The 23,552-nt window shown below is 42.5% G+C and overlaps 1 protein-coding gene across 4 annotated transcripts in view; it reads right to left on the reverse strand.

Annotated features, from left to right (window-relative positions):
• Positions 1–23,552, reverse strand: part of TIAM1 (TIAM Rac1 associated GEF 1) — a 607,717-nt gene that overhangs the window by 214,794 nt on the left and 369,371 nt on the right. For all 4 annotated transcript variants that reach the window (XM_073617108.1, XM_073617106.1, XM_073617107.1 and 1 more), the window contains 2 exons: positions 19,815–19,904; positions 9,367–10,334 (listed from right to left, as the gene is read on the reverse strand). In XM_073617108.1, the coding sequence (XP_073473209.1) occupies positions 9,367–10,323 (957 nt within the window). In that variant the 5' untranslated portion in view covers positions 10,324–10,334; positions 19,815–19,904. The remainder of the gene's footprint in view (positions 1–9,366; positions 10,335–19,814; positions 19,905–23,552) is intronic.

The raw sequence follows: 23,552 nt of genomic DNA on the forward strand, positions 1-23,552 counted from the left end.
GGGCCCCAAATTCGGTTCGGAAAATGTCATTCTCTGCTGCAGAAAAGTGCTTGACATTTTCTGAACCGATTTTGGGGCCCCGTATCTCAGAGCCACTTGGTGCTAGGAACCCCAAGTTTGGTGTGCAAACCCAGCGGACCTGGTACCATAACATATCCAAAGCTGGGATTCCTAGCACCAAGTGGCCCCGAGATACGGGCCCCAAAATAGGTTTGGAAAATTTTCTTGGGGCCCTGTATCTCGGGGCCACTTAGTGCTAGAAATCCCAGCTTTGGATGTTTTATGGTGCTAGTTCCACTGGGTTTGCACACCAAATTTGGGGTTCCTAGCACTAAGTGGCCCCGAGATACGGGGCCCCAAATTCGGTCAACTGTGTCCATCTGCAGCAATGTCATTTCGGGACACTTTGGGTTCAGAGAACCCAAATTTTGGCTGCAGCTAGGGGGCATCTAGGAACCCTTAACTACTGAGTTTGAAGTTCGGTGGACCTATGGCTGCAAATGGGCACAGTGAGGCATGCAAATGGGCATTGTTGACCTTCTTTTCCACTTACAGTAACTGTGCATTTCTCACCCTCGTTTTATACTCGGGTCAATACGTTTTTCCCATTTTTTTGTGGTAAATTAGGGCCTCGACTTATACTCGGATCGACTTATACTCGAGTATATACGGTATGTATGCCTATGGCCATCTTTGGAGTCCTAAAACAAAACATGGAGAGTTAAGATTTTTAAGCTGGCCACACACTAATAGATTGTTTCTTTGACACTATACAGCACAGATGTCCCCCTGCTGGGTAATCGTACTTCAACAGCTGCTGCCAACGGCTGTCAGAAAACCTGAGCAGTGGCTGCATCTGATTGGATGGAACCGATATTTGACTGACAAATTTTCCACCTGGCTCCTTCAGTTTTTCCAATTCACTTCATCAGGAACCAGGCAAAATTCAAACAGTGTATGGCCAGCTTTAGTTTAGCTTTAAAGTATTAATAAAAAGGCAAAACTTTTTTTTAGTTTTGGATTAGAATGCCTGTCAATTTGTATTGCTATCTGGCTGCGTCCCCGTTAGGGAGATCCACCCTCTCCATTTGTCCTGTTTACCATTATCATTGAATGTGAAAGTGGCGGCACAGTGGTGTGGTGGTAGCACTCTCGCCTAGCAGTAAGAAGGGTCGCTGGTTCGAATCCCAACCACGACACTACCTGCCTGGAGTTTGCATGTTCTCCCTGTGCCTGCGTGGGTTTCCTCCGGGTACTCCGGTTTCCTCCCACACTCCAAAGACATGCTGGTAGGTTAATTGGATCCGGTCTAAATTGTCCCTAGTATGTATGAATGTGAGTTAGGGACCTTGGAGATTGTAAGCTCCTTGAGGGTAGGGACTGATGTAAATGTACAATGTATATGTAAAGCGCTGCGTAAATTGACGGCGCTATATAAGTACCTGAAATAAATAAATTAAAATAAAAAATAAAAGAAAATCCCAAAATTTGGGTTGCCCTCAGAAAAGTGGGGAAATCTTCCAATGGAGGCACTAGTTTTAGTGACCTGGGGGTCCCCAAGGGATTCCCTTAATTTGCAGGTATTTCCTGTTTTGGCTATTGGACAGGTAGTGAAAGGAACGCTCCCCAATAGGACAAAAATGGCAAAAGTAAACCTTACAGGGGTTATAATTCTACCCAACCCTAGGCAAAATGAAAAAAAAAAAAAGTTTTGCCTATAGTTCTACTTTAATGCCATGAACATATTAATTATTACAATATTTTACAGTTATTAATGGAGATTTCACATAAACTCATAAGGCAACAAACAGCACAGTTCAAAAACTACAATTTTATCCCCTTATATATTAAATTTTATATCTATGATATAACAGAAGATATCATTCTTTTAATATCCAAATGTCTGTGAAAGTTAATATATATATATATTATATATATATATATATATATATATATATATAAAAAAAAAAGGGGGGGGGGCTTTTTTTTTTTTTTACATGGTTCCATTTATGACTAAGCTGTTAAACTAATTAGCATTTCAATGTTGTATTGAAAAGCACCTACGATAGTTCAGTCCAGCCAATCTCACTTGAATATATTAATTTCAAAAATAATTTAATGCAAGACCTTGTTATCGCTCATCACGTCCAGAGGAGGGGGTTAAACCATCTCATGTAGATATGAAAAGAGCCATTTAAAAGCACAGGGAGTCTATTCAAATCACACAGGATAAAAGTAGGAATCTATAATACATAATGCATTTCTCCGCAGTAGGAAGAAGATCGCTTATGCATAGCCTTGGTTTCCATGGGTTTATTACGCTCCATTTGTTCTTCTTCACACCCAGCCTTCTCTTGGGAGTCTTTGTTACTTACCAAACACAGCCAGTAACTCACGTGAGAGATTGCTGCTACAGCTGCCACATATTGTCCAAGCTTTCAAGTGTTTATTTATCTAGTTTAACAAGTTTGGCCAAGCTGATGAGCCGTTTTGTAGAACAGGGCTTTGATAGGCTTACAGAGATAAAGACATACTCCTAGGAAGGTGAATATAAAGGTGCAGGACACAGAACATGGCCAGACTCTTGAGAGCAGAGCATGGTATAGAGTACAGGCTTTTCAACTTCAGAAAGAAATTTGATCAGCTTCTTTCAAGGTTGGCCAAACTATGAAAGGGTGGGGTGGTCTCCTAGCCATCTAGAGTTGTCACCCAGCTGTCTAGACTGACCTTGAGAGAGACAAGAATTTTATTTCAGTATAAAGAGGTTACATGCCACTTGTGGAGGCTTGGGGCGAAAAAAAGTTTTACATTTTGAGTCCAAATGGGTTTGGGGACTCTTTGGGCACTCATTCAACATAATACTACCAATTACTACCAAATTTCAGCAAAACTAGAAGAAACAAAAAACTGTATTTTCTATCTCCCTTAAAAACTCCTTTATAGCATTTTCTTACTAATTTATTTAAGCAAGAAGTGTGAATATTAAAAAAAAATCAATGTGGCACAATTCTTCCCATTGATACCAACAATGGGGCACTATTTCTTGCAATAAAACCAATGATGGGGCATGGATTGCAAAGTCATTTTTTTTTACTCCCACTGGCCACAGTCAGGCCTTCCCTAAAGCCTGAAGGACAGTAAGCCGCACTTTGTTCAGAAAGTTTGGAAACCCCTGCTCTACCCAATTGAATCATGCTGTCTTCTGGGCAAACATGGACATCTTGGGGTTCGCTTTCTTCAGCAACAGTGGATGATGAAGATTTAAAAGAATGGTGCTGACATTATGCCAACGTGGTGGTGCACCCCCTGGGGTGTGTTCCCAGATAGCAAGGACAACTTGCCACAAATTTGTAGCATGTTAAATTGTAAGTCTCGTTCGTTAACTTGCTGAACATTTTCACTGGCAAGCTGAACACTTGAAGAGCACTTGAAGCACAAGTTCTAGTTGACACTTTTCAAAATTCAGCTACAGTGCCCCCTGTGGTGGGATGACTATTGCACAACAGAAGGGGGGGCTCACAGGAAGTGAGTTGAATGAAGCCGGCTGTCAATCAACCTAGAAATGGGAGCAGCATTGGACTTGGAATGTTGAGTCTGCATAAGAAAGCAATGAAGAGGAAGAAAGTATTGCAACAAAAGCTGCTTTTTTTTTTTTTTGTTAAACGGGCCTGGCTATTGACGTATTTATTTTTTAAACTGAAATTCCACTTTAATTCCTCTTAGTTCGGTCCACTGTTTCATTTGGGTTTGGCATGGCTGTATTAAAGCATGGGATACTGTTTAAAAAAATAAATAAAAATTTGCAGCTAACTTATTAGGGAATGATATACCTGCTCCATGTTATGTCAAAGTCTCAGATCTCTGTCGCTTTGGAGATCTTTAACATGAACATACCTACGAATTACTGCTATGGCCAAGAGAAGTCCAAAAGAAGGACGTACTGTACTGCGTGTAGTAAAAATAGATTACTATACACGCAAGTGTCCATCAGTATGGGGGAACAACCTTCTGGCACAATAAAAAGGCAGCAGGGGCTGTGTGCAGAACATTTTTATACCAATGTTTTTGAAGTCCAGAATGCTATGATGAGACGTAAAAGAGAGAAAGGAACGGATCCATCTGTAAACATTTACTCCGAACCTTTCATATGGAAAAGATGCACAAAATGTCCCCATGTGACTAAGCAAAAACGTATATTGTCATTAAAATGAAAAGCTCTTTCACAACTGCTTTGCGGTTAACCTTCTTAATACTGTGATGTTCCCAGTGTTCTGAGACCTTCAAGCTTTCTTTTTCATTTTAGTGGCTACAGTAGATCCCCCTTCTCATCTCCATAACGTAGGCAGGAGATGTTCTAGATTTAGAAAAATGACTTGTGCTTTACATTATGCTTTAAATATCCATTCTAATTTTTAAAACGCCTTCTCGACCCCCACCCTCCCAAAAAAAAAAAAAAAAAAAAAAAAGTTCTGAAAGAGCTACTTGCCTTTCCACACTTTAAAGACAGCCGATTCACAAGTCAGTTTTTTCATTGAACCAAACTTGAACTAAAAAAAAAAAACTCAATTCCCCCGAGGTAGATGGCGGAAGCCTCCCACTGAGCTATTGTATTCTGACAGTGGGGAAGCTTCCCTGCCATCAGAATACACTGATCAGTGCTGCCGGCTATAGCCTGAGGCACTGATCGAGCAGGGCAAACCCGACAGGGCAGTTGTCATAGGCGTGCGCACAGGGTGTGCCAGGTGTGCCTGGGCACACCCTTAGACCCCTTTCACACTGGAGCGGTTTTCAGGCGGTATTGCGCTAAAAATACCGCCTGAAAACCGCTCCTAAACAGCCTCCGCTGTTTGTTCAGTGTGAAAGCCCGAGGGCTTTCACACTGAAGCGGTGCGCAGGCAGGGCGGTGAGAAAAGTCCTGCAAACCGCTTTTTTGGAGCGGGGAAGGAGCGGTGTATTCACCGCTCCTTCCCCGCTCCTGCCCATTGAAATCAATGGGACAGCGCGGCTATACCGCGGCAATACCGCGGCTATAGCCGCGCTGTACGAGGGATTTTAACCCTTTTTCGGCCGCCAGCGGGGGGTAAAACCGCACCGCTAGCGGCCGAATACCTCTGCAAGAACGACGGTACAGCAGCGCTAAATATAGCGCTGTTGTACCGCCAACGCCCCCACCGCCCCAGTGTGAAAGGGGCCTAATCGCCTTGTGTGGTGCATATTCCCCCCTGTTTAGACCACTGATATTTCATCCAAAAAAAAAATGTTACAAAATAAAATAATTTTAAAAGAATAAAAATACAACTACTGACACTGTCCACTGCCCTACTGACACCATCAGTACATATACACATGCATATGTATTTGAGCTTTGGGGTGCACACCCTAATGCAATAGGCTGCGCACACCTATGGCAGTTGTACAGAAGTCAATTGGTAGATCGACTTCTGAACTCCCACAGCACCCATACATGGATCGAAGTTCAATCCGTCCCTGCTGAACCAGACAAATTTCAATCCATGTGTGGCCAGCCTAAAGAGCAACCCCACATTTGTTGAGAAAAAAAATGTTCCCCTCTGGGTGATGTACATTACAAGGATTTTAACAAACTAACAGATTCCTACCTTTTGTTATTCTGAAGAAATCCCTGTGTTTGTGTTTGTGTCCATGTGGTAAGTGAATCTAATGGGAGTGGTTTCATAATTATCAATCAGCTGCCCTTGCAGGGCTCTAATGAGGAAAGCTGCTGGGTCTGCATTCTTTTAGATGCGATTTCCTATTGGGAGTAATTCACCAAAAATTACATTTTTGTCAGAGGGGATGCCTGAAATCTGACTTGTCTCTTAGTGCAGACTTCTGGGAAAATTGGTGAGCCAATCACACAAACAGAAAATGATGTTTCTGGGGAGTGTTCTGTACAAATTCTGTGTACACAACTCCAGGTAGCCATACTGCATTTTACAGAAAATTACCGTGCTGCAAATTGAAAAGGATAGCTAATTTTTAATAACATTCAACAATATGACTTGAGTCGAGATATATATCACCCTCCTAGGTAGGTGCTAGAGAGTGCATCGTTTTTGGGTTTCCCTGCTTACCAGGGGGACTGTCAGGCAAATTTAGGTGCTCTCTGCCTAACAGGGGGCAGTAATCCATTGCGATCAGATGCTGCTCATGTCTGCGTGTTTCACACTGGTCCAATGGCTGGGAGGAGAAGCAGGAAAACAGCAAATGTTGATTCGCTAATGTCACAAGTGGGTGGGCTTGGGGCACAGTGCTCTGCGCCCAGAGCCCAACCTATTTGAAGCCAATTAGAGCCTCAGGCTCTAATCATGTGCTTCAAAGAAAAAAAAAAAAAAGCTTGTAGAAATCAATGTTTCTGGCGCCCTGCATGGAGATTAGGGGGAGGAAGGTAGGAGCACACTAGGTTTGACACAGTGTTACTAAACCCAGGACCCTGCATTCACCATATCTGGTCTCCCACCGTACACAGAATATGGAACTGCAACTATTTTAGTACATCTAAACTGCTAAATACCTTTTCTCATCAGCAAAATATAGAAGTCGTGTGACATTTGTCAGTGTCCGGCTGAGCACTGGTTAAAGCTTGTAGGAGTTTTCATTCTCCCCTGATTGTCCTATGAGGCTGCAGGACCCCTGACACTGTCTGGATAGTGCTGATTGGCTCTGTGCTGATCACATGCACTCTCCCAAGAAAAACAAAAACAAAAAAACGCTCTAGCAATACATACCAAACTGAGCATGTGCAGGGTGCCTCCAACACTCTGTACTATCAGCAGATGGACTGGGGAGAGTAAAAGGGGAGGATCAGAGAAGACAGGATCAAACAGCCTTTTTACACAGTGCGGAGGATTAACCCCTTAGGTTCCACAGTGAGTATAACCAGCATGCTCTACTGCATATACAGACTGATTTTACTGTTGTGGGTTTAGTAACACTTAAATTTTCTCTATTGGCAGGGTGTTTAATAAGTGCATGCGTTCCAGAAACACTTTTTTTGCCTTGCCTTGAAATACGTATTAAGAGGTTTTTACAGACAAGAAAAGTTCCAATAACTAAGAGTTGTTGTTTATTTGGTATTGCCTTTACGGTTTCTATATGGTTTTCTATATAGTTATTCTATGGTTATTAGTCATTTTATTCTAATAGCTTATCAAAAGCATTTAGCTAAAACAGCCAAACATGCTTCACATTTCCTGCTGAAATCAGCCAAAATTCAAGCGGTGAGTGGCCCTGACAGCAACACCTGGGTCAACAAAACTAAACTGAATCAAAGGAACTGGGCAACTCAGCTGAACAGTGACTGCACCCTAGCAGATGCAATCACGGGTGCTGCAGCTGCTTGAATACAATAGCCAGCACTGCAGATTCCACCATCCACGCTGTTTAGCATGGATGGAGCAATCTAATCATTTTCTCAAGTTAGGTCCACAGGCTAAAACATACATTTAGCTTGAGATTAGTAAGAGCAGAAAGTCAGCTATGCTTAACAATAAGTCACCCCCCCCCCCCCCAACAAATTAGATTCAGAAATTCAGATTAGAAATCTGGGACAAAACCCAGGGCTTTTTTTCAGTGGGAATGAAGGGGAACGCAGATCTGGCACCTCCAGCACTGAATGTATGTAATGGCAAGGGGTGCTGGGGTGTGTTGGAGGGTCTATTCGTGCTGGCCATTGAGGGATCTGTTGTCACTGGGATGATCTACTGTTGCTGGGGAGCTCTACTGTTGCTGGCAGGAGATCTATTGTTGCTCGGGGGGGGGGGGGGTAGGTCTTGTGTTACTGGGCGGTCAGTTGTTGCTGGGAGTGATCTGCTGTTGAGGGAGGGGTCTAATGATTCTGGCTGCTAGTGGGTATATTGATGCTGCCTGCGGGGAGGAGATTTGTTGTTGCTGGCAGGGGGTCCATCGTAAGTGGTGCACTGTTGCTGGGGGGGGGGGGGGGATCTATTGTTGTGGGCTGCAGGGGATCGACTTTACTGCTTTTTTTGTTATTAAATTCCATACAAAGGACTTAGCACCACAAATGATACTTGGTTCTGCATTCTCTAAAATGGGCAGTACTGGGAGGTGGGCAGGGGGTGGAACCAAGAAAAGGTACTCGGAGATATGTAGGGGGCGAAGACAAGGGGTGACTTGGAAAGGGGAGTACCTGCACCTATGCTTTGAGAAAAAAAAAAAAAGCCCTGGTCAGGACTATAACATTAGGATTACTGGTCTTTATAGTGGAGACTCTGTATTTTGTAGACCATGAAACCCGATTATTTGTGTACAACATTTCACTGGCATCAAGACACAGACTGGTTTAGAAGTAACTGAAGGCACGCTAATTAGGGAAATGGATTAACTGGCATAGAGTAACCCAATTATGTTGCATTCAAATTATGCCGGAAGTCCTTGAAGAAGAGAGGATGTTAGAATTATGAATTAAACGGGATTAAGTCTATGCAATCAACCAAGATTGCCAATCACTATACCAGAGACCCCTGACAAGGATCACCTTTTCATTTAACTCAAATGATTTCCTAGAGGAATAAGATCACTACGTTAACCGACAGCTTGCTGAAGGTTGTTGCAGAATTGACAATCCGTTCAAGAAAAATCAAAGTCTTCAACAGATTACACAGCTAACCACACTCAAAGCAAATGATCCACAGAGCACTAGACGTGCACTACTCAACATCTGTCAGGCTTACGGAGCAGGAATTGGAAATGCAGGTATAACGCTATTACTATAAATCAAATATATATTTCAAAAGTTCAACCTGGCCCAGTCCTCGGTGATACCAGTGCCTTATGGTTTGCTCATGGAGATATAAGTGAAATGTTGTGTGTTGCAATAACAACCAATGTCCGTTCATATCATGCTTCCACTAGGTTTTAGTCAGGGGTATCAGACTAAAGGGGGCTGAATACCAATGCACGCCACACTTTTCACATATTTATTTGTAAAAAAGATTGAAAACCATTTATCATTTTCCTTCCACTTCACAATTAAGTGGCACTTTGTGTTGGTCTATCACATAAAATCCCAATAAAATACATTTACGTTTTTGGTTGTAACATTTCAAGGTTATATACAATATATAAAAGTAAAGTAAAAAGTATATACTTCTTGAACCTTGGTGACAATGCTCACTTCTCCATTGTACTCTAGCTATAGACGGAGCCATGGATTCTTCAAACGGGTTGGACTTCAAACATGTCTAGGTATACTTTAAATGTAAGGACATCAACCAATTTTCAAGTTCTCTAAATATGCAATATAATTTACCTACCTTACCCAAAGTAATAAGTAACTCTTATAGCAACAGTAAATCACATTTTAGGGTACAACTTTAAAACCTTTACCTGAGTTGTTTTAGCTCTGCGTCCATGCATGCTATTACTGTGGCTGAGCTTAAAGTTAGTGGCTCCTTCAGAGAGACAATGGGACTTCCGGCAAGGCAGGGTATTATAGTTGCTGTATGATGGTTGCTCATCAGCTGGAGGAGTTGCCTGTTTATATTTTAAAGACTCAGGAGAATGTGAAACCAAATTTCTACAGTAAATCATGAACTTATTCCTGGGGACTCCATTGACGGAGTGTGGGCTCTTCTGTGGGTACAAGTCGCTGAGGGAGTTGGCACGTTGGGAAGCGTCCAGTTGCTGAGAGGAGTCTCCAGGATCATTTCGAATGGTTTCATCGCAATCCTTTTCTTCGGTGGAACATAAAATTTCCTCAGTACTGGTTAAGTGTTCTTGGCTCAGGTCCGAGAGGGAGAATTCTAAGCTGTCCTCTCGCCATATGTCGGCAGATTTAGAACGTTTCTTCTTAAAACTGGCAGCATCCAAGAGATTTGGCCCGTCTGTCATGTACAGCTGAGAGCGACTGTTCCCATCTGTAAAATAGGCAGATTCATTCCCGTATAGCCTACTTTCTTCAGAGTCCTGCATGCTCTGCATGGAGGCTGCTGTAAGGACAGTGCTGCTGTTCAAACTTGGTGTAACAGAGGAATCGGTGTGATAGGAAACCGGCCTCATGCCCATATCTACCCAACCTCGGCTATCGTAGTCATCCAGGTTGGCATCCTGAGTGTATGGCTCCATGCCATTTTCTGCTAGAGACTGTGGGATGCTGGGAGTGCTGCTTGACCTATTGCTGACCTCAGAATTTCGGTGAACCGGCTTTCCCGATGATGCATGACGAGTGCGGCGAGATGCTTTGTTGGAAATTCGAAGTGAGCGGGATGTGTGCTTACGCCCAAGGCTGGGGTGGTCTTTACCATACAACGCTTGCTCTACATTTTGGCTTTCTGCGTTGCCCATGATTTCACAGTCTAGACAAAAGAGAGAAAAAGAAAAAAAAAAAACATAGGGTAAGTAAATAGTAGATCATTACATGTCTAGATGGAAGACAATCCATTTTGCTGGTAATCAGTAGGAGGAACCCCACACAAGAATTTGATTGTTTAATCCAGTAAATGTAGCAACAGCAAAAAATAAAATAAATAAACTAATCAGAACCATGTGATTTTTCTTTAATTTTATTCTGGCATTCCTGGTTTAAAGCAAATCTGTCATTAAAATTCACACTTCACATATATCAAAAGAATGCATGCAAGAACTGCCACAAATCACATTTTTATGTGTTTAAAAGTGCCCATGTCATGAATAAAATACTACTACAAACAAAAAGCCTCGGCAGCCTAGGTCACATGGTCTGTCGCTACCAAAAGGTTTCTGGTCTTTCAAGACCAAGGAGGAAATTTTGTCTTCGTTTTGGCATAAAACTCAAGGCGTATGTAGATCGTCTCAAAGCAAGCCACCATTCACCTCTGAACATTTCATCAGGCATTAACTTAACCACCACAATGCGCTAAATGAAAAATGTCATTATTCTCAAATGGCCCATCCACACCTGAGTGTTGGGTTGCTTGTTGCCCGTCATATAAAATGTAGCGCCCCATTAGTGGTTGAAATTTCGTTTTTGGCCTCCCTGTAGTTTGGAGGAGCAACAATTGTTTAGTCAGGTCTGTTCTGGGATCTCCAAGCGCCGGAACTTTGATATGAATTAAACAAGGTAGTGAGATCAAAAAATATTTCAAGAGCCTCAGGCTCAGGTTAGGCTGCTCACAGCAGGCAAGGTTACCCTACTGTTGGTACTCCAGCCGATTATCATGAAAAGACATATATGGAAGGAGAACCAGAGCAAAAGAAAAAAAAATAAAAATAAAAAAAGTCTATGTTCATTTACTTATATTGTGTTAAAAGACAGCCAACGAGTTTCGGGGTCAAAAGAGCTCCACCTTCTTCAGGTTTACTATAAAACATAATATAATATAAAAATAATTGCGACTGATAAAATCATTATAGATAAAATACATGCATCTAAAAACACGCACCTTGTTTCTTTGGGGTTGGGTGGGTGTTTGTCTTTTTATATATAGTCACACAAAATGCTATATGCGAATAAGGTTTTTCTATAAGGGTTAGCAGTTTTCATAATATAATGTAAACGTATGTGTACACACATATATGATGCTTTACACTTGGCTCATGATTTTATTAGTCACAATTATTTTTATATTATATTAGGTTTTATTATTGTAGCGTTAATGAAGGGGGGGGGGTTCCTTCGACCCCCGAAACACGTTGGATGTCTTGACACAATATCAATAAATGAACACGGACTCTTCTCTTTTGGTCTAGTGCAGTGGTTCTCAACTCCGGTCCTCAGGGCCCACTAACAGGCCAGAATTTAAGTATTACCTTGGGGAGATGCAGACTAGAATACTGCAATCACTGAGCAGCAAATGATATCACCTGTGATGTATTTCAGTTATCCTGCAAACTAGGCCTGTTAGTGGGTCCCCAGGACAGGAGTTAAGAACCACTGGTCTAGTGCTCCTGCCATATATGCACGTCCTAAGGATCCAGGACACAGGCAAATGGAGTACAAAAGCTGACTGATACTGCATGTGGCAAAGGATGTAGGTCGCCTGTTTTTGACAGGTTTCTGCAGTGTATGTTCTTTGTAAAAAAGATGCCCATTTCTACCTTATTTCACAGCACCGCTCACGTGACCCCTTGATGCTCCCTCTTCCGATCTGAAAGCTAGAGCAGGAGGGGCCGAGAATTCCTCGTGGACATCAGGGTGGAGGAGAGGAGGAGAGAGCCGAGATGTCAGCTGGGGAGGAGGGGAGCAGCGAGGAATCACCTGAGCGGCTCCCTGAATTCAGGTAGCAATGGCCATTTTTTTTTTACAAAGAACAGACACTACAGCATAGGATGCTTTAGAACAGAGGGGATTGTGTGACCACGGTGTCAGGGCTCAGCGGCCATGATAAACTGTGGTCAGTTTACAGGGGGAGGGCATAGACAGGGCAGGATCAGCCAGGTATTTCAGGTGATACAGGGGGCCAAATTACACAGCACAATCACTGTGTTGTATAACATGCTTTAAAGTAACAGGATCCATTTATTTATTTTTTGGGTTACAAACACACTAGGCCGAATGTTGGGCGGAATAGGCAGGTTCAATAGAAACCGGCTGACATTTGGCCCGTATGTACGGCAGCCGGTCTGACAGAAGCCAGCCAAATGGATGGCTTCAGTCGAAGGGTCAAGACAGAAAAAGATCTGCCAACCGACTCCCTATCAGCACTCTCACCCAATTGCTGGATTGGACTGTTAGTACAGCGCTTCAAACCAGAACTGTTTTTTTTTTTCGTTCAACACGTTAGGTTGAATGGGAAAAACTAGTAGTGTGTATGAGGCTTTAGGCTCACCCTATCCAACTTAATATCAAAAAATAAAAGCCACAAAAAAGACTTATACTGACTGCTCTGACTCAAGTGATTCGGAAATTCCATGTGCCTGGCTGTTATGTGCCCGTCAGGGAATGGAACCTGGGATCAAACAGCCAGACCAGTTATGGCTATGCACTACAAAAAGCTCGAAAAGTACATGAGCTTCTTTGCGGTAAAATCCTGCTTTTTGGCCTGAAATTTTCAGACGTTCCCATTCTTAAAGGCTATGGGGCAAAAAAAAAAAAATCACAATTTTGCTCCTGTACTACAAGTCACAGGTACAACGCAAAAAAACCCCACTATAATCACCTAGCTATGCTCACCCCCAAGTGTGAATGGGGGGCTAAGAGCACACAATAAAAAAATGCCAAAAAGTATTTGTAGAAATCTCAAGGTCTAAACTTTGTTGTATAATTGATTTGAATACTTTAATGACCCGACACGTTTACTTTAACAAGGCAGTAAAGCTCTTTTTATTCTTTGAACGAATTAAAGCCAGAAAGTTGGCGGTTTTAGTTTCCTCTCCACAAGCAGCGACATACATCTTACCCCTCTTGAGCCTTTTATTTACACTGCACAAAGCAAACACAAGGAGCAATTCAATGTACGGGGTCAAGAGCAGCAGCCCGTCTGCTTCACTATAATGATCTTGCCCACAGTGTGGCCACTTTCAGTACATCACACAAATTGGTCAGCTGGGTACAATAGGCAATTGGAAATGCAGTACTAGTTCTCCTACTCCGAATGGATGGGTGACCTCAATTAAAAGGAAAAGTACTGTCAAGGAAGAATAACCAGCAAGTGAAATAACGGATGCCCCAACACAAAAGGCAATTTTTTCCCTGAAGGTAGAGTCCATCTTTGTATTGCACTCTAAGCTGGCTACGTTCTTAACTGATTTCTGAAAGCAATGAACTGTCAGAGCAGACAGAGAACAAAGTTTTTAGGGAATGCCTGCTTTAAATATTGTAATACGTAAAGTGGCTGTACTGTTAAAGACTGTGGTGGATGACCCCTACTTCGGCTCTAGCCCAGAAGGCCTCGTTTTTTGTATACAGACTGCCAGATCTAAATAATAATGGTTCTTAACATGCATGAAAACTCCCACACTATTGAGAAGACAAAGTAACAAAAAAAACAGGCAATTGTCACCTTGTCAACCAAAACTATATCTGAGCTGGTAACAGTTAAGCTGGCCATACATGAGTCAATTCGGCAGGGATCGACTGAATTTCAATCAGTGTGTTGCTGTCCCTGGGAACAGAAGTTGTTTAATGAATGAACAAGTTGAAAAATTTTTGCATATCAGCAGCTGCTGATCAATGTACTCCGGCAGAAGCAGGAGCTGCTGTCAGAATACGTCCAGAAACGGGGGTGGAGAATGATTCCTCCATCTATCTTGCTTGTCTGGCTAAATGAAAAACACAAGCCTTGTATAGCCAGCTTTAGGTTAGAAGTCTGTATCCTGTTGATGACTTCTTCTCTTCTACCCTCTGGAAGAAGTCATTATAACGAAACGCGTTAATTGGAGCCAGATGTGTGTGTGTTGGTGGAGGAACTCAGCAGCTGATCGAGAAGTGCCTTCTGTTGGCTGTGTAAGTTACCCCCAAGAGAGTTTGATACTACTGCCAGAGACCGCAGTGGTTTCATTGGATGCTTGTGTAATATATTACATTTATAATGTGAGTATAATAAATTGTGACTGGTCTATGTGGCATCACTATGCATGGCCTCTCTTTTCTTATACATATGTTGGAGAGATTACTTGGTCACATATGAAGGCAGATTAAATGAAGAGGTGGATTAACATCATAGTGCTCTCACGCATGATTGCCATTCTTGAAAAAGTGTGGAAATTTTTATTTGTTAGCGTAGCGTATGTGTGGAGGCGGATGGCAGCACTTTTACCAATTAAAGGTGGACACTTTAGAATTATCATAGCAAAGGAGGAAGAAGATTTTGCAAGTGTTTTTGTGTTTTGCAAGTGTACATACCCTGGCAGAGTTTATCATTTCTTGGCCATTTTTCAGAGAATATGAATGATAACACAAAAACATCTTTCACTCATGGTTAGTGCTTGGCTGAAGCCATGTATTATCAATCAAATGTGTTTACTCTTTTTAAATCATAATGGCAATAGAAACTACCCAAATGACCCAGATCAAAAAAGTTTACATACCCTGGTGATTTTGACCTTATAACATGCACACAAGTGATCTGTGATCTGTTTGCTTGTAATTAGTGTGTGTGTATAAAAGGTCAGTGCGTTTCTGGACTCCTGACAGACCCTTGTATCTTTCATCCAGTGCTGCACTGACATTTCTGGATTCTGAGTCATGGGGAAAGCAAAAAAGAATTGTCAAAGGATCTGCGGGAAAAGGTAGTTGAACTGTACAAAACAGGAAAGGGATATAAAAAGATAACCAAGAAATTGAGAATGCCAATCAGCAGTGTTCAAACGCTAATCAAGAAGTGGAAAATGAGGGTTTCTGTTGAAACCAAACCACGGTCAGGTAGACCAACTAAAATTTCAGCCACAACTGCCAGGAAAATTGTTTGGGATGCAAAGAAAAACCCACAAATAACTTCAGGTGAAATACAAGACTCTCTGAAAACATGTGGTGCGGCTGTTTTGAGATACACAATAAGGAGGCACTTGAAGAAAGATGGGCTGCATTGTCAAGTCGCCAGAAGAAAGCCATTATTACGCAAATGCCACAAAGTGCAAAATAGCACAGAGACCAGCCTCAAACCTTCTGGCACAAAGTCATTTGGAGTGATGAGACCAAAATTTGGCCTCAACCATAAATGCTACATTTGGAGAGGAATCAACAAGGCCTATGATGAAACGTACACCATTTCTACTGTGAAACACGGAGATGGATCGCTGATGTTTTGGGGATGTGTGAGCTGCAAAGGCACAGGAAATTTGGTCAAAATTGTTAGCAAGATGAATGCAATATGTTATCAAAAAAATACTGGAGGAGCATTTGCATTCATCAGCCAGGAAGCTGCGCATGGGAAGTACTTGGACATTCTACGATGACAATGATCCAAAACACAAGGCCAAGTCAACCTGTCATTGGCTACAGCAGAATAAAGTGAAGGTTCTGGAGTGGCCATCTCAGTCTCCTGACCTAAATATCATTGAGCCACTCTGGGGATTTTTCAAACTTGCAGTTCATGCAAAACAGCCCAAAAATTTCCAGGAACTGGAGGATTTTTGCCAAGAGGAATGGGCAGCTTTACCATCTGAGAAGATAAAGAGCCTCATCCACAAACACCACAAAAGACTTCAAACTGTCATTGATGTTAAAGGTGGCAATACACGGCATTAAGAACTGGGGTATGTAAACTTTTGATCAGGGTAATTTGTGTAGTTTCTGTTGTGTTCATTATGATTTAAAATGAGTAAACACAGTTGATTGATAATAAATGGCTTCAGCCAAACACTAACCATGAGTGAAAGAAAAGTTTGTGTGTTATCATTCATATTCTCTGAAAAATGGCCAAGAAATCATAAATTCTTACAGGAGAATAAAATGCTTTATATTCACATAGTGTTGTATCTAACTGGAACATTTAATTCTGGTTGAAGTGGTTGTAAAGGCAGAAGTTTTTTTTTATCTTAATACATTCTATGTATTAAGATAAAAAAAACCTTCTATGTGCAGCAGTCCCCCTCAGCCCACCTAATACTTACCTGAGGTCCATCTAGATCAGTGGTTCTCAACATGTCTAGTGCTGTGACCCCTTGATAAAATTTCCCAAGTTGTGGGGACCCCAACTATAAAATATTTTCATAGCGTGGGTTGTCAGCACCCAAGGCAAGATAAGTCATTTGCACCCCTAACCCACGGACATTTAGCGCTCTCTGAGTCCCTTCCACTCATACAGTATTAAAACCCCTTATGGTATATTTTAGGATGTACCACTCTCTCTTTGTTCTCCTTTCTTTCCCTTTTATCTCTCTCTATCCTAATTTCTTGATTTTTTTTGCCCATTCCTCTCTCTAGCCATCTATCTTGTTCTTTCTCTTATTCTTTCTCTCCCTTTTTTCTTTGTTCCTCCCCCTCTTTTCATCTCCCTTCCATGTATTCTCTATTTTTATTCCTTCTCTTACTCCTTGGTGGGGGGGGGGGGGGGGGGATGGGATCAGTGGCAGTGCTGGGGGGAGTTTTGATCAGGTGCTCCTGATCAAGGTCATCTGCTGATCTGAGAACTGTAGTGGGGACTTTTAATGGCAACTGTAATCACAGGTATTATTACTCACTGTGTCTCCGGATTCACTGTGTCTCCGACTTTGCGGTCTCGTAGCAGTGACACCTATGCCGAAATCAGGAGATAGGGTCTCCTCCAGCCCCCCACTTAACATTCCTCACCAGTCAGCTGACCTCTAGTCTCTGCTCCCCAGCCATGCCGTGAACTGAATGGGCGGCTGCGAAGAGGCTGAGTGGGTGGCTACAGGCTCCAGGAATGGCCTAGCTGGGCGGCCACAGGCACCAGAGACAGCCCTGCTGGGTGGCCACAGGTTCCAGGGGCAGCCCTGCTGGGCTGCCGCAAAAAGGCTGGGCGAGCGGTACAGGCTTCAGGAACAGCCCAGGATTCGTGACCCTTGGCAAAACGTCATTCAACCCCCAGGTTGAGAACCACTGATCTAGATCCAGCGATGTTGCAGGAGTGTCTTGGCTGCCCAGTACTCCCCTCCTCATTGGAGTTGACAGCAGCGTGGCGCCAAAGTCAGTCAGCCAATGAGGAGAATTGACACAGAGCTGTGGCTCGGCTTGAGTGCCCCCATAGCAAGCGGCTTGCCGTGGGGCACTCAACAGGAGGGAGGGGCCATAAGCACCGAAGAGGGACCAAAGAAGAGGATGATCTGGGCTGCTCTATGCAAAAACACTTCTCAGAGCAGGTATGACTTTTTTTTTTTAAGTTAAAAAAATAGCAAAGACTTTAGTATCTCTAATTTATTTCTATAACTATTTACCATCAGAAAGACAAAGGAATAGCATGGCAGCCAGGCAATTAGCATTTTCAGAAGGCAACCGCAGTAAGTATAATTCTCTCCTCATAGGTTTAAAGTGTAAAATTATTACATATATCTAACCAGAAAATGGGCTATAGTCCTTTGAGTGAATATATGCCAAATGGCCAGGAGTTGCCCTCCTTGAATCGCCAACAATCAGCTATATCAGGGCATATATAACAATCAGCTATATCAGGGCATTAAACTCCTTCAATTTTAACTGGCTTCCAAGCCTGACCATAGATGGGTCCTTTTTTGATCAGCCAGCAGGCTGATTGATAAAAAAAAAAAAAAAAATTAGATTCCCCCTATCCGACAAGCAAAATGGATGGAAGAATCCTCCTCGCTGTGCTATTGTATTCTAACAGCAGGCACTTCTCTGCTGCCAGAATACACGGATCAGCCGCTGATCAAATTAAAATTTTTGCAGCATTCTTATTTGACAAAACCAAATAATTAAATTGACTTGTGTCGAGCAGCAATGACCATGAATGGATCGAAAATCGGACAGTCCCTGCTCCACTGGCCAAATTTCAATCCATCTACGGGCAGTTCAATGCCAAGGGCCGGTTGCTCCAGTGGTGTCTGAAATTCATCCATGTAGTCCCAAAGTTGCTGCCTGGACAGGATGTATGCCGTGTGGCATGGATGCAGCCAAAGCATAACACATCAGGTGACTCCGCTCAACAGTCTCCTGCTGTGAGGCCCTATTCACACCTGAGTGTTTTGTAGCGCAAAGCTCCAAAATCATGGAGGAGAAAATAATGAATTTCACTCAGAACTCGGAGATTGCAACAGATGGCATTATAGGGGGCAGGGTCATCCAGTGACATCACCTAGTGACCCTGCCCCTTTGTTTACTATGTGGCGGGGGAAGTGGTACCATCGAGAGAAGCCAGGTCATGTTTGGCGGGGTTTTTTTTGTGCGGGTGGCACCCGGCGTTCATCATGATCAACGACAGATTTACATCGCGAGACTTTTGTTTACTACTTGCCTACTGGGCACTTTTACCCCTTCCTGCCAAGGCCAATTTTCAGCTTTCAGTGCTGTCGCACTTAAATGACAATTGCGAAGTCATGCAACACTGTACTTATTATTTTGAGACCGATAGAGCTTTCTTTTGGGTGGTATTTAATCACCACTGGGGTTTTTTATTTTTTGCTAAACAAATGAAAAAAGACCGAAAATTTAAAAAAACAAAAATAAAGTAATTTTTTTCCTGCACTGACGGGCACGGGCGAGGCTGCACCGAGTGAGTGTGAAAGTCATCCATCCATTTGGGATCTGAACATTGTTCTTAAAAGCTCCGTAAGATCTCATGTACATTGAAGTTTCTGGTAAGCAACTGTATTTGTTGGTGCACTGAAAGTGGTGGTGGCAAAGAAGAAATCATTTAGTCCATGGTGGACATTAGGTCATCTTTTAAATGGTTTACGGAAATGTTCTTGTGTTACATGGGACTACACTGATTCACATTTTTTTGTATGTTAACATTTTTTTTTGCACATTGGTTTGCATACCATTAATGGCCAGATTAAGGAAAAGAAAAAAAAAGAAGTTCTTACAATATGTTAAAATTTTGAAATTTAGTGCTCCCCTCTTGCTCTAAACCTCTGCTGCCCTAGGCACAGCCTGGTACATAAAGCCCTCCTCACTGATCTAGACACCCACCAACCCTCAGCAGCTCAGGGAAAAGTGTATCCAAGCTAACAATCATCTTACTATACTGATCGAGAGGAGCAGAAAACACAATAGCCACCTCCCTTTGGTTTATCAAAGATTAATGACAGGTGCTCTTTCATCATGAACCTGTAAAACTACATAAACAAGGCTTCCCAGCTGTGTTCCCCAGGAGACTAGGTTTCCTGACAAACTACAAACACAGCACCGGAAAGGATCGAATGAATTAAATGTCAGAAAGTGAAAAGGCTGAAAAGTGATACGACACAAGTTATCATCATGGACAGGAAGGCACAGTCACCTCTGGCAGAATGTGAATGTATCCTGGGTCACACGGCATAGGGCCCCTCAGGTTCCTGGTCATTCATGTCTGATGTTGACTGAAAAAGATCTGTAAGAGAAAAAAAAAAAATGAAATATTTAGGAAATCGTAGTTAAAATAAAAGTAAGTAACATTCAGATTTTTAGAAAATCCAGGGAACAGATTTTAGGTAAATATACACACATACTAGATGGGGGTGGCAGTAACAAAGGGGGAACAATAGAAATGAACAACCCTGCAATGAAAAGTGTCTGTTGGTGCTCATAACAAAGGAAATTTATCAACAACAAGACCACTGAGCTGGCTCAATGCATTCATTGTGCACTGGGAGTCAAAAAGCATGTCATGCAAGCCCATTCCGGTCAATGTGTGTAAGGCCAAAGGGTTCAACCAAACTGGTAAGCTTTTTGGTATGTTTCAATGTGCAGCCCATTACACTCATGTTCCTCAAGCCAGCGGTCAAGACTTCAATATACAGCATCTGCAGAAGGAACATCAGCCTAGGGCTCCATGGGGTCACTGATCTTCAAATATAGATATTCATTTAACCTACCAGAGCTAGAAAAAGGATAAAATGCTGGAGCATCCGGGGTCAATAGAGGCTTCATCAATTGAGAGGTGAATAACATGGTTAATGGCAGTCAAGAGGGCTTCTTTTATCTTTGGACAGGAATCAGGAGAGAAGTTAAAGCCCTATGTACAATCTGGCTGTAAGTTTTAAGGGACCAAAAGGAATTGTAGACTTAACGAGGGAACAACAGCACTTTTGGGTTCACTTTAAAAGAAAAGAAAAATATATATTAATATAAATATATATATATTTCATAAGGGATATTCCCATTCGGCAACTTCCCTTGCAATCCATTTTGCATTCACCCTATCAAACATAAGAGTCTGGAGAAGCCCATCTCCAGATTTCACAGCAGATGGCACTTCAGTATCTGGAACTGCAACTCGGAAGACACTGTGTCTATATGCGATAAAGGAAACCCTCAACATTACTTCTAATCTGAAGCAGCCAGTACAGAGATTTAAGACATCTCCTTTAAGAAAGTTGGGTATTATGCAACACCGATGATAAAGTTTGCTTTTTTTTTTTTTATACTAAAAATACAGGTTCAACCAGCCTAGAGATGCAAGGAATTACCATAATTTACTAGCATGAGCAGAAATACGTAATAAGCACATAGATCAATGTACGAGAACGCAGGTTTAGAACAAGAACAACAAACGGGTCCTGAAATAAAACATTTCCTACAAAAATAATGATTTAGCTTTCAGGACTTCTGGGAAACTGAAGGGGAGACACTGCAGTTACTATGGAGCAGTTTCTATAATAAGCAACAGTGAGAGGTGTCGAACAGCGCAGACTCCTTTATTAGCACTCTATTCTTTTTATGCCGGCATCTAGAAGATCAAGCACCAGAAGGGGCAGCTACAAGGACACTAATGACGATTCTTTATGGAGCATTTCAACCAATTCTGGTGATTGATAGACCATTTTTGTGGGTACAAAGATAGGATAACCGGATGACAATTCAATGAATGGATGATGTGACTAGATCGGTGTATGTGGATATGACTTTCGTTGTTCACTGATGGGAGATTCAATGTGTTGACTCCTGCTCTATACATCCTCGGGAGCGTTAAAAAATCTCAATGTCGCCCCCTGATTCAGCGCCCTCTAGTGATGTCCAGGTACACAGTCATAAAACATTTTGAAACATTGTAACTAGATTGTAACTGATGTAGTTTTTTCAGGGCCGATACCGATTTTTGGGCCACCTTTCAGGCCGATAGCCACCGTCACTTGCCACCCAGATACAGCATGTCACTTGCTACTGCAGCTTGTTAGGCAGAACCACCAAATTAGGCAGAAATCTCATGCTTCAGTCTTTTAATTTTTTTATCCAGACATTTCTGTACACTACTCACACTACTTTTGGTAGCCTCTCGCCAGCGACGTCCAAGCAGGTAAACTTCCACATGTGGGTGGGCAGTGAGAGATGACGTAACTATCTCTCTGCTCGCCCGCGACTGCAACTCTGTCAAGAGCAGCCCTGCAGTAGGGCGGAAAAGCGGTGATGCGAGGCGGGCAATGAGAGGTGTCATTTCTCTGCTGCACCGCTGACAGATTGGCAGAGACTGCAGCCAGTCCTGCCCGGGGACAGGGCGAGGAGGTCTGACCAATAATTTGAAAAATGTGAATATCGGCCCCCCCCCCCCCCGATAATCAGCCGCTCCAATAATCGGTCAACCTTAATTGTAAGCCCTCCACAACCTTCCCAAATCAAATAAGTGTCAGTTGAAGCTGGGCCTTAAAGGATACGTTACCCCAACATTTCATATTCCTGATATGTGCCTGCTCTACCATGTACTTGTACGAAAAACAGTGTCCTGTTCTCTTTGTATTGCTCCTTTTGTGTGAAATACCTGGTGCTCATGCCAGTCCCTCTGCTTTCCCATAAAAAACTGACTACACTAGGCATGAGAGCACAGTGTGGTTAGTTTTCTGGCTGTGCTGGGAACTAAGCCTGCTCTCCTCGAATGAGCAGACTGGTGCTGACAAGCCTCCTACTCTGTGTGCTGCTGTTTCTCCTCCCCGGCTCTCTTAGCTCCTTCTGCAGATGAGAACAGAGGTCATTTGATAACTTAAAGGTATTTATGTTTTTTTTTTTTTTGTATACGCAGATGTTTTGCCTTTCGTGTCCATTTTAAAGTGAATGGTGTACAAGGTGAGGGGGTACATATACTTTAGGATGGCCACCCATACAAAGAGGCCACTGCCTGACACCACCAAATTAGGCAGAAATCTCATGCTTCAGTCTTTTAAATTTTTTATCCAGGCATTTCTGTAGGGCAGGACTTTACCCATACTTCTTTTTTGCCAGTAATATAGGACCACTCTTGCTTTGAGAGATGGCTGTCATTTCCTGATGTCTAACAGCCAGCTCCCTACTACAAACAATTGAGACAGCTGAAATTATTAGGCTGGGTGTAAAATAATGGCAGGGCCTTTCCTGTTTGGGTGAAGGTCCGTTTTAAGCCACCCCCCCCCCATTTAGATGGCGTAGAAGAGGGTACAACCACTGTCATTTCCTAATCTGTGTCTCATTGGTGAGATTTTCCTTCACTTTCTGTCCTGCAAAGTCCACAGGAAATGGGATAAAATATTTGCAATGTGAGGGAAATCTCTTAGGCAGTTATGGGAACACATTTTCCAATTGAAAAAATCCGGCTCTGGTGACAACTCAACTTTTAGGATTTCCCTCACCTGCATTCCCAGCGACATTGGTGATCAGGCCAATTCAACAGAATTACATTGTCCTATCAGGACAAAGATTGCATAAAGGCGTGGCAGAATCTAACCCCTCACCACTCTATCCAAAACCTAGGAAAAAAAAAAAGTTTTTCCTTTAGGTTATTCTATCAAAGTGTTCATACTAAGGTTCCCTTCACATTACTTTGGAGTGTAACTTTGGATGTGTGTGATTTGGACGTGACTTGTTGCCCCTATGGAAAGTCGGACCCACTGTTGCATGCAAAATATTCAGGTATGACTTTCATGCAACTTTTGAGAGTTAACGAAGTATATGGCCCTCAAGTTACATGAACGTTGGACCAAAAAGTAGTGCATTAACTACAAATACTGTATCTGGTGACTTTTAAATATTAGGACACTTGCCTGTCCACGAATCCAGCAGTGTCTTCACCCAA

The sequence above is a fragment of the Aquarana catesbeiana genome, linkage group LG02, assembly GCF_042186555.1.
Source record: "Aquarana catesbeiana isolate 2022-GZ linkage group LG02, ASM4218655v1, whole genome shotgun sequence".
Taxonomy (NCBI): Eukaryota; Metazoa; Chordata; class Amphibia; order Anura; family Ranidae; genus Aquarana; species Aquarana catesbeiana.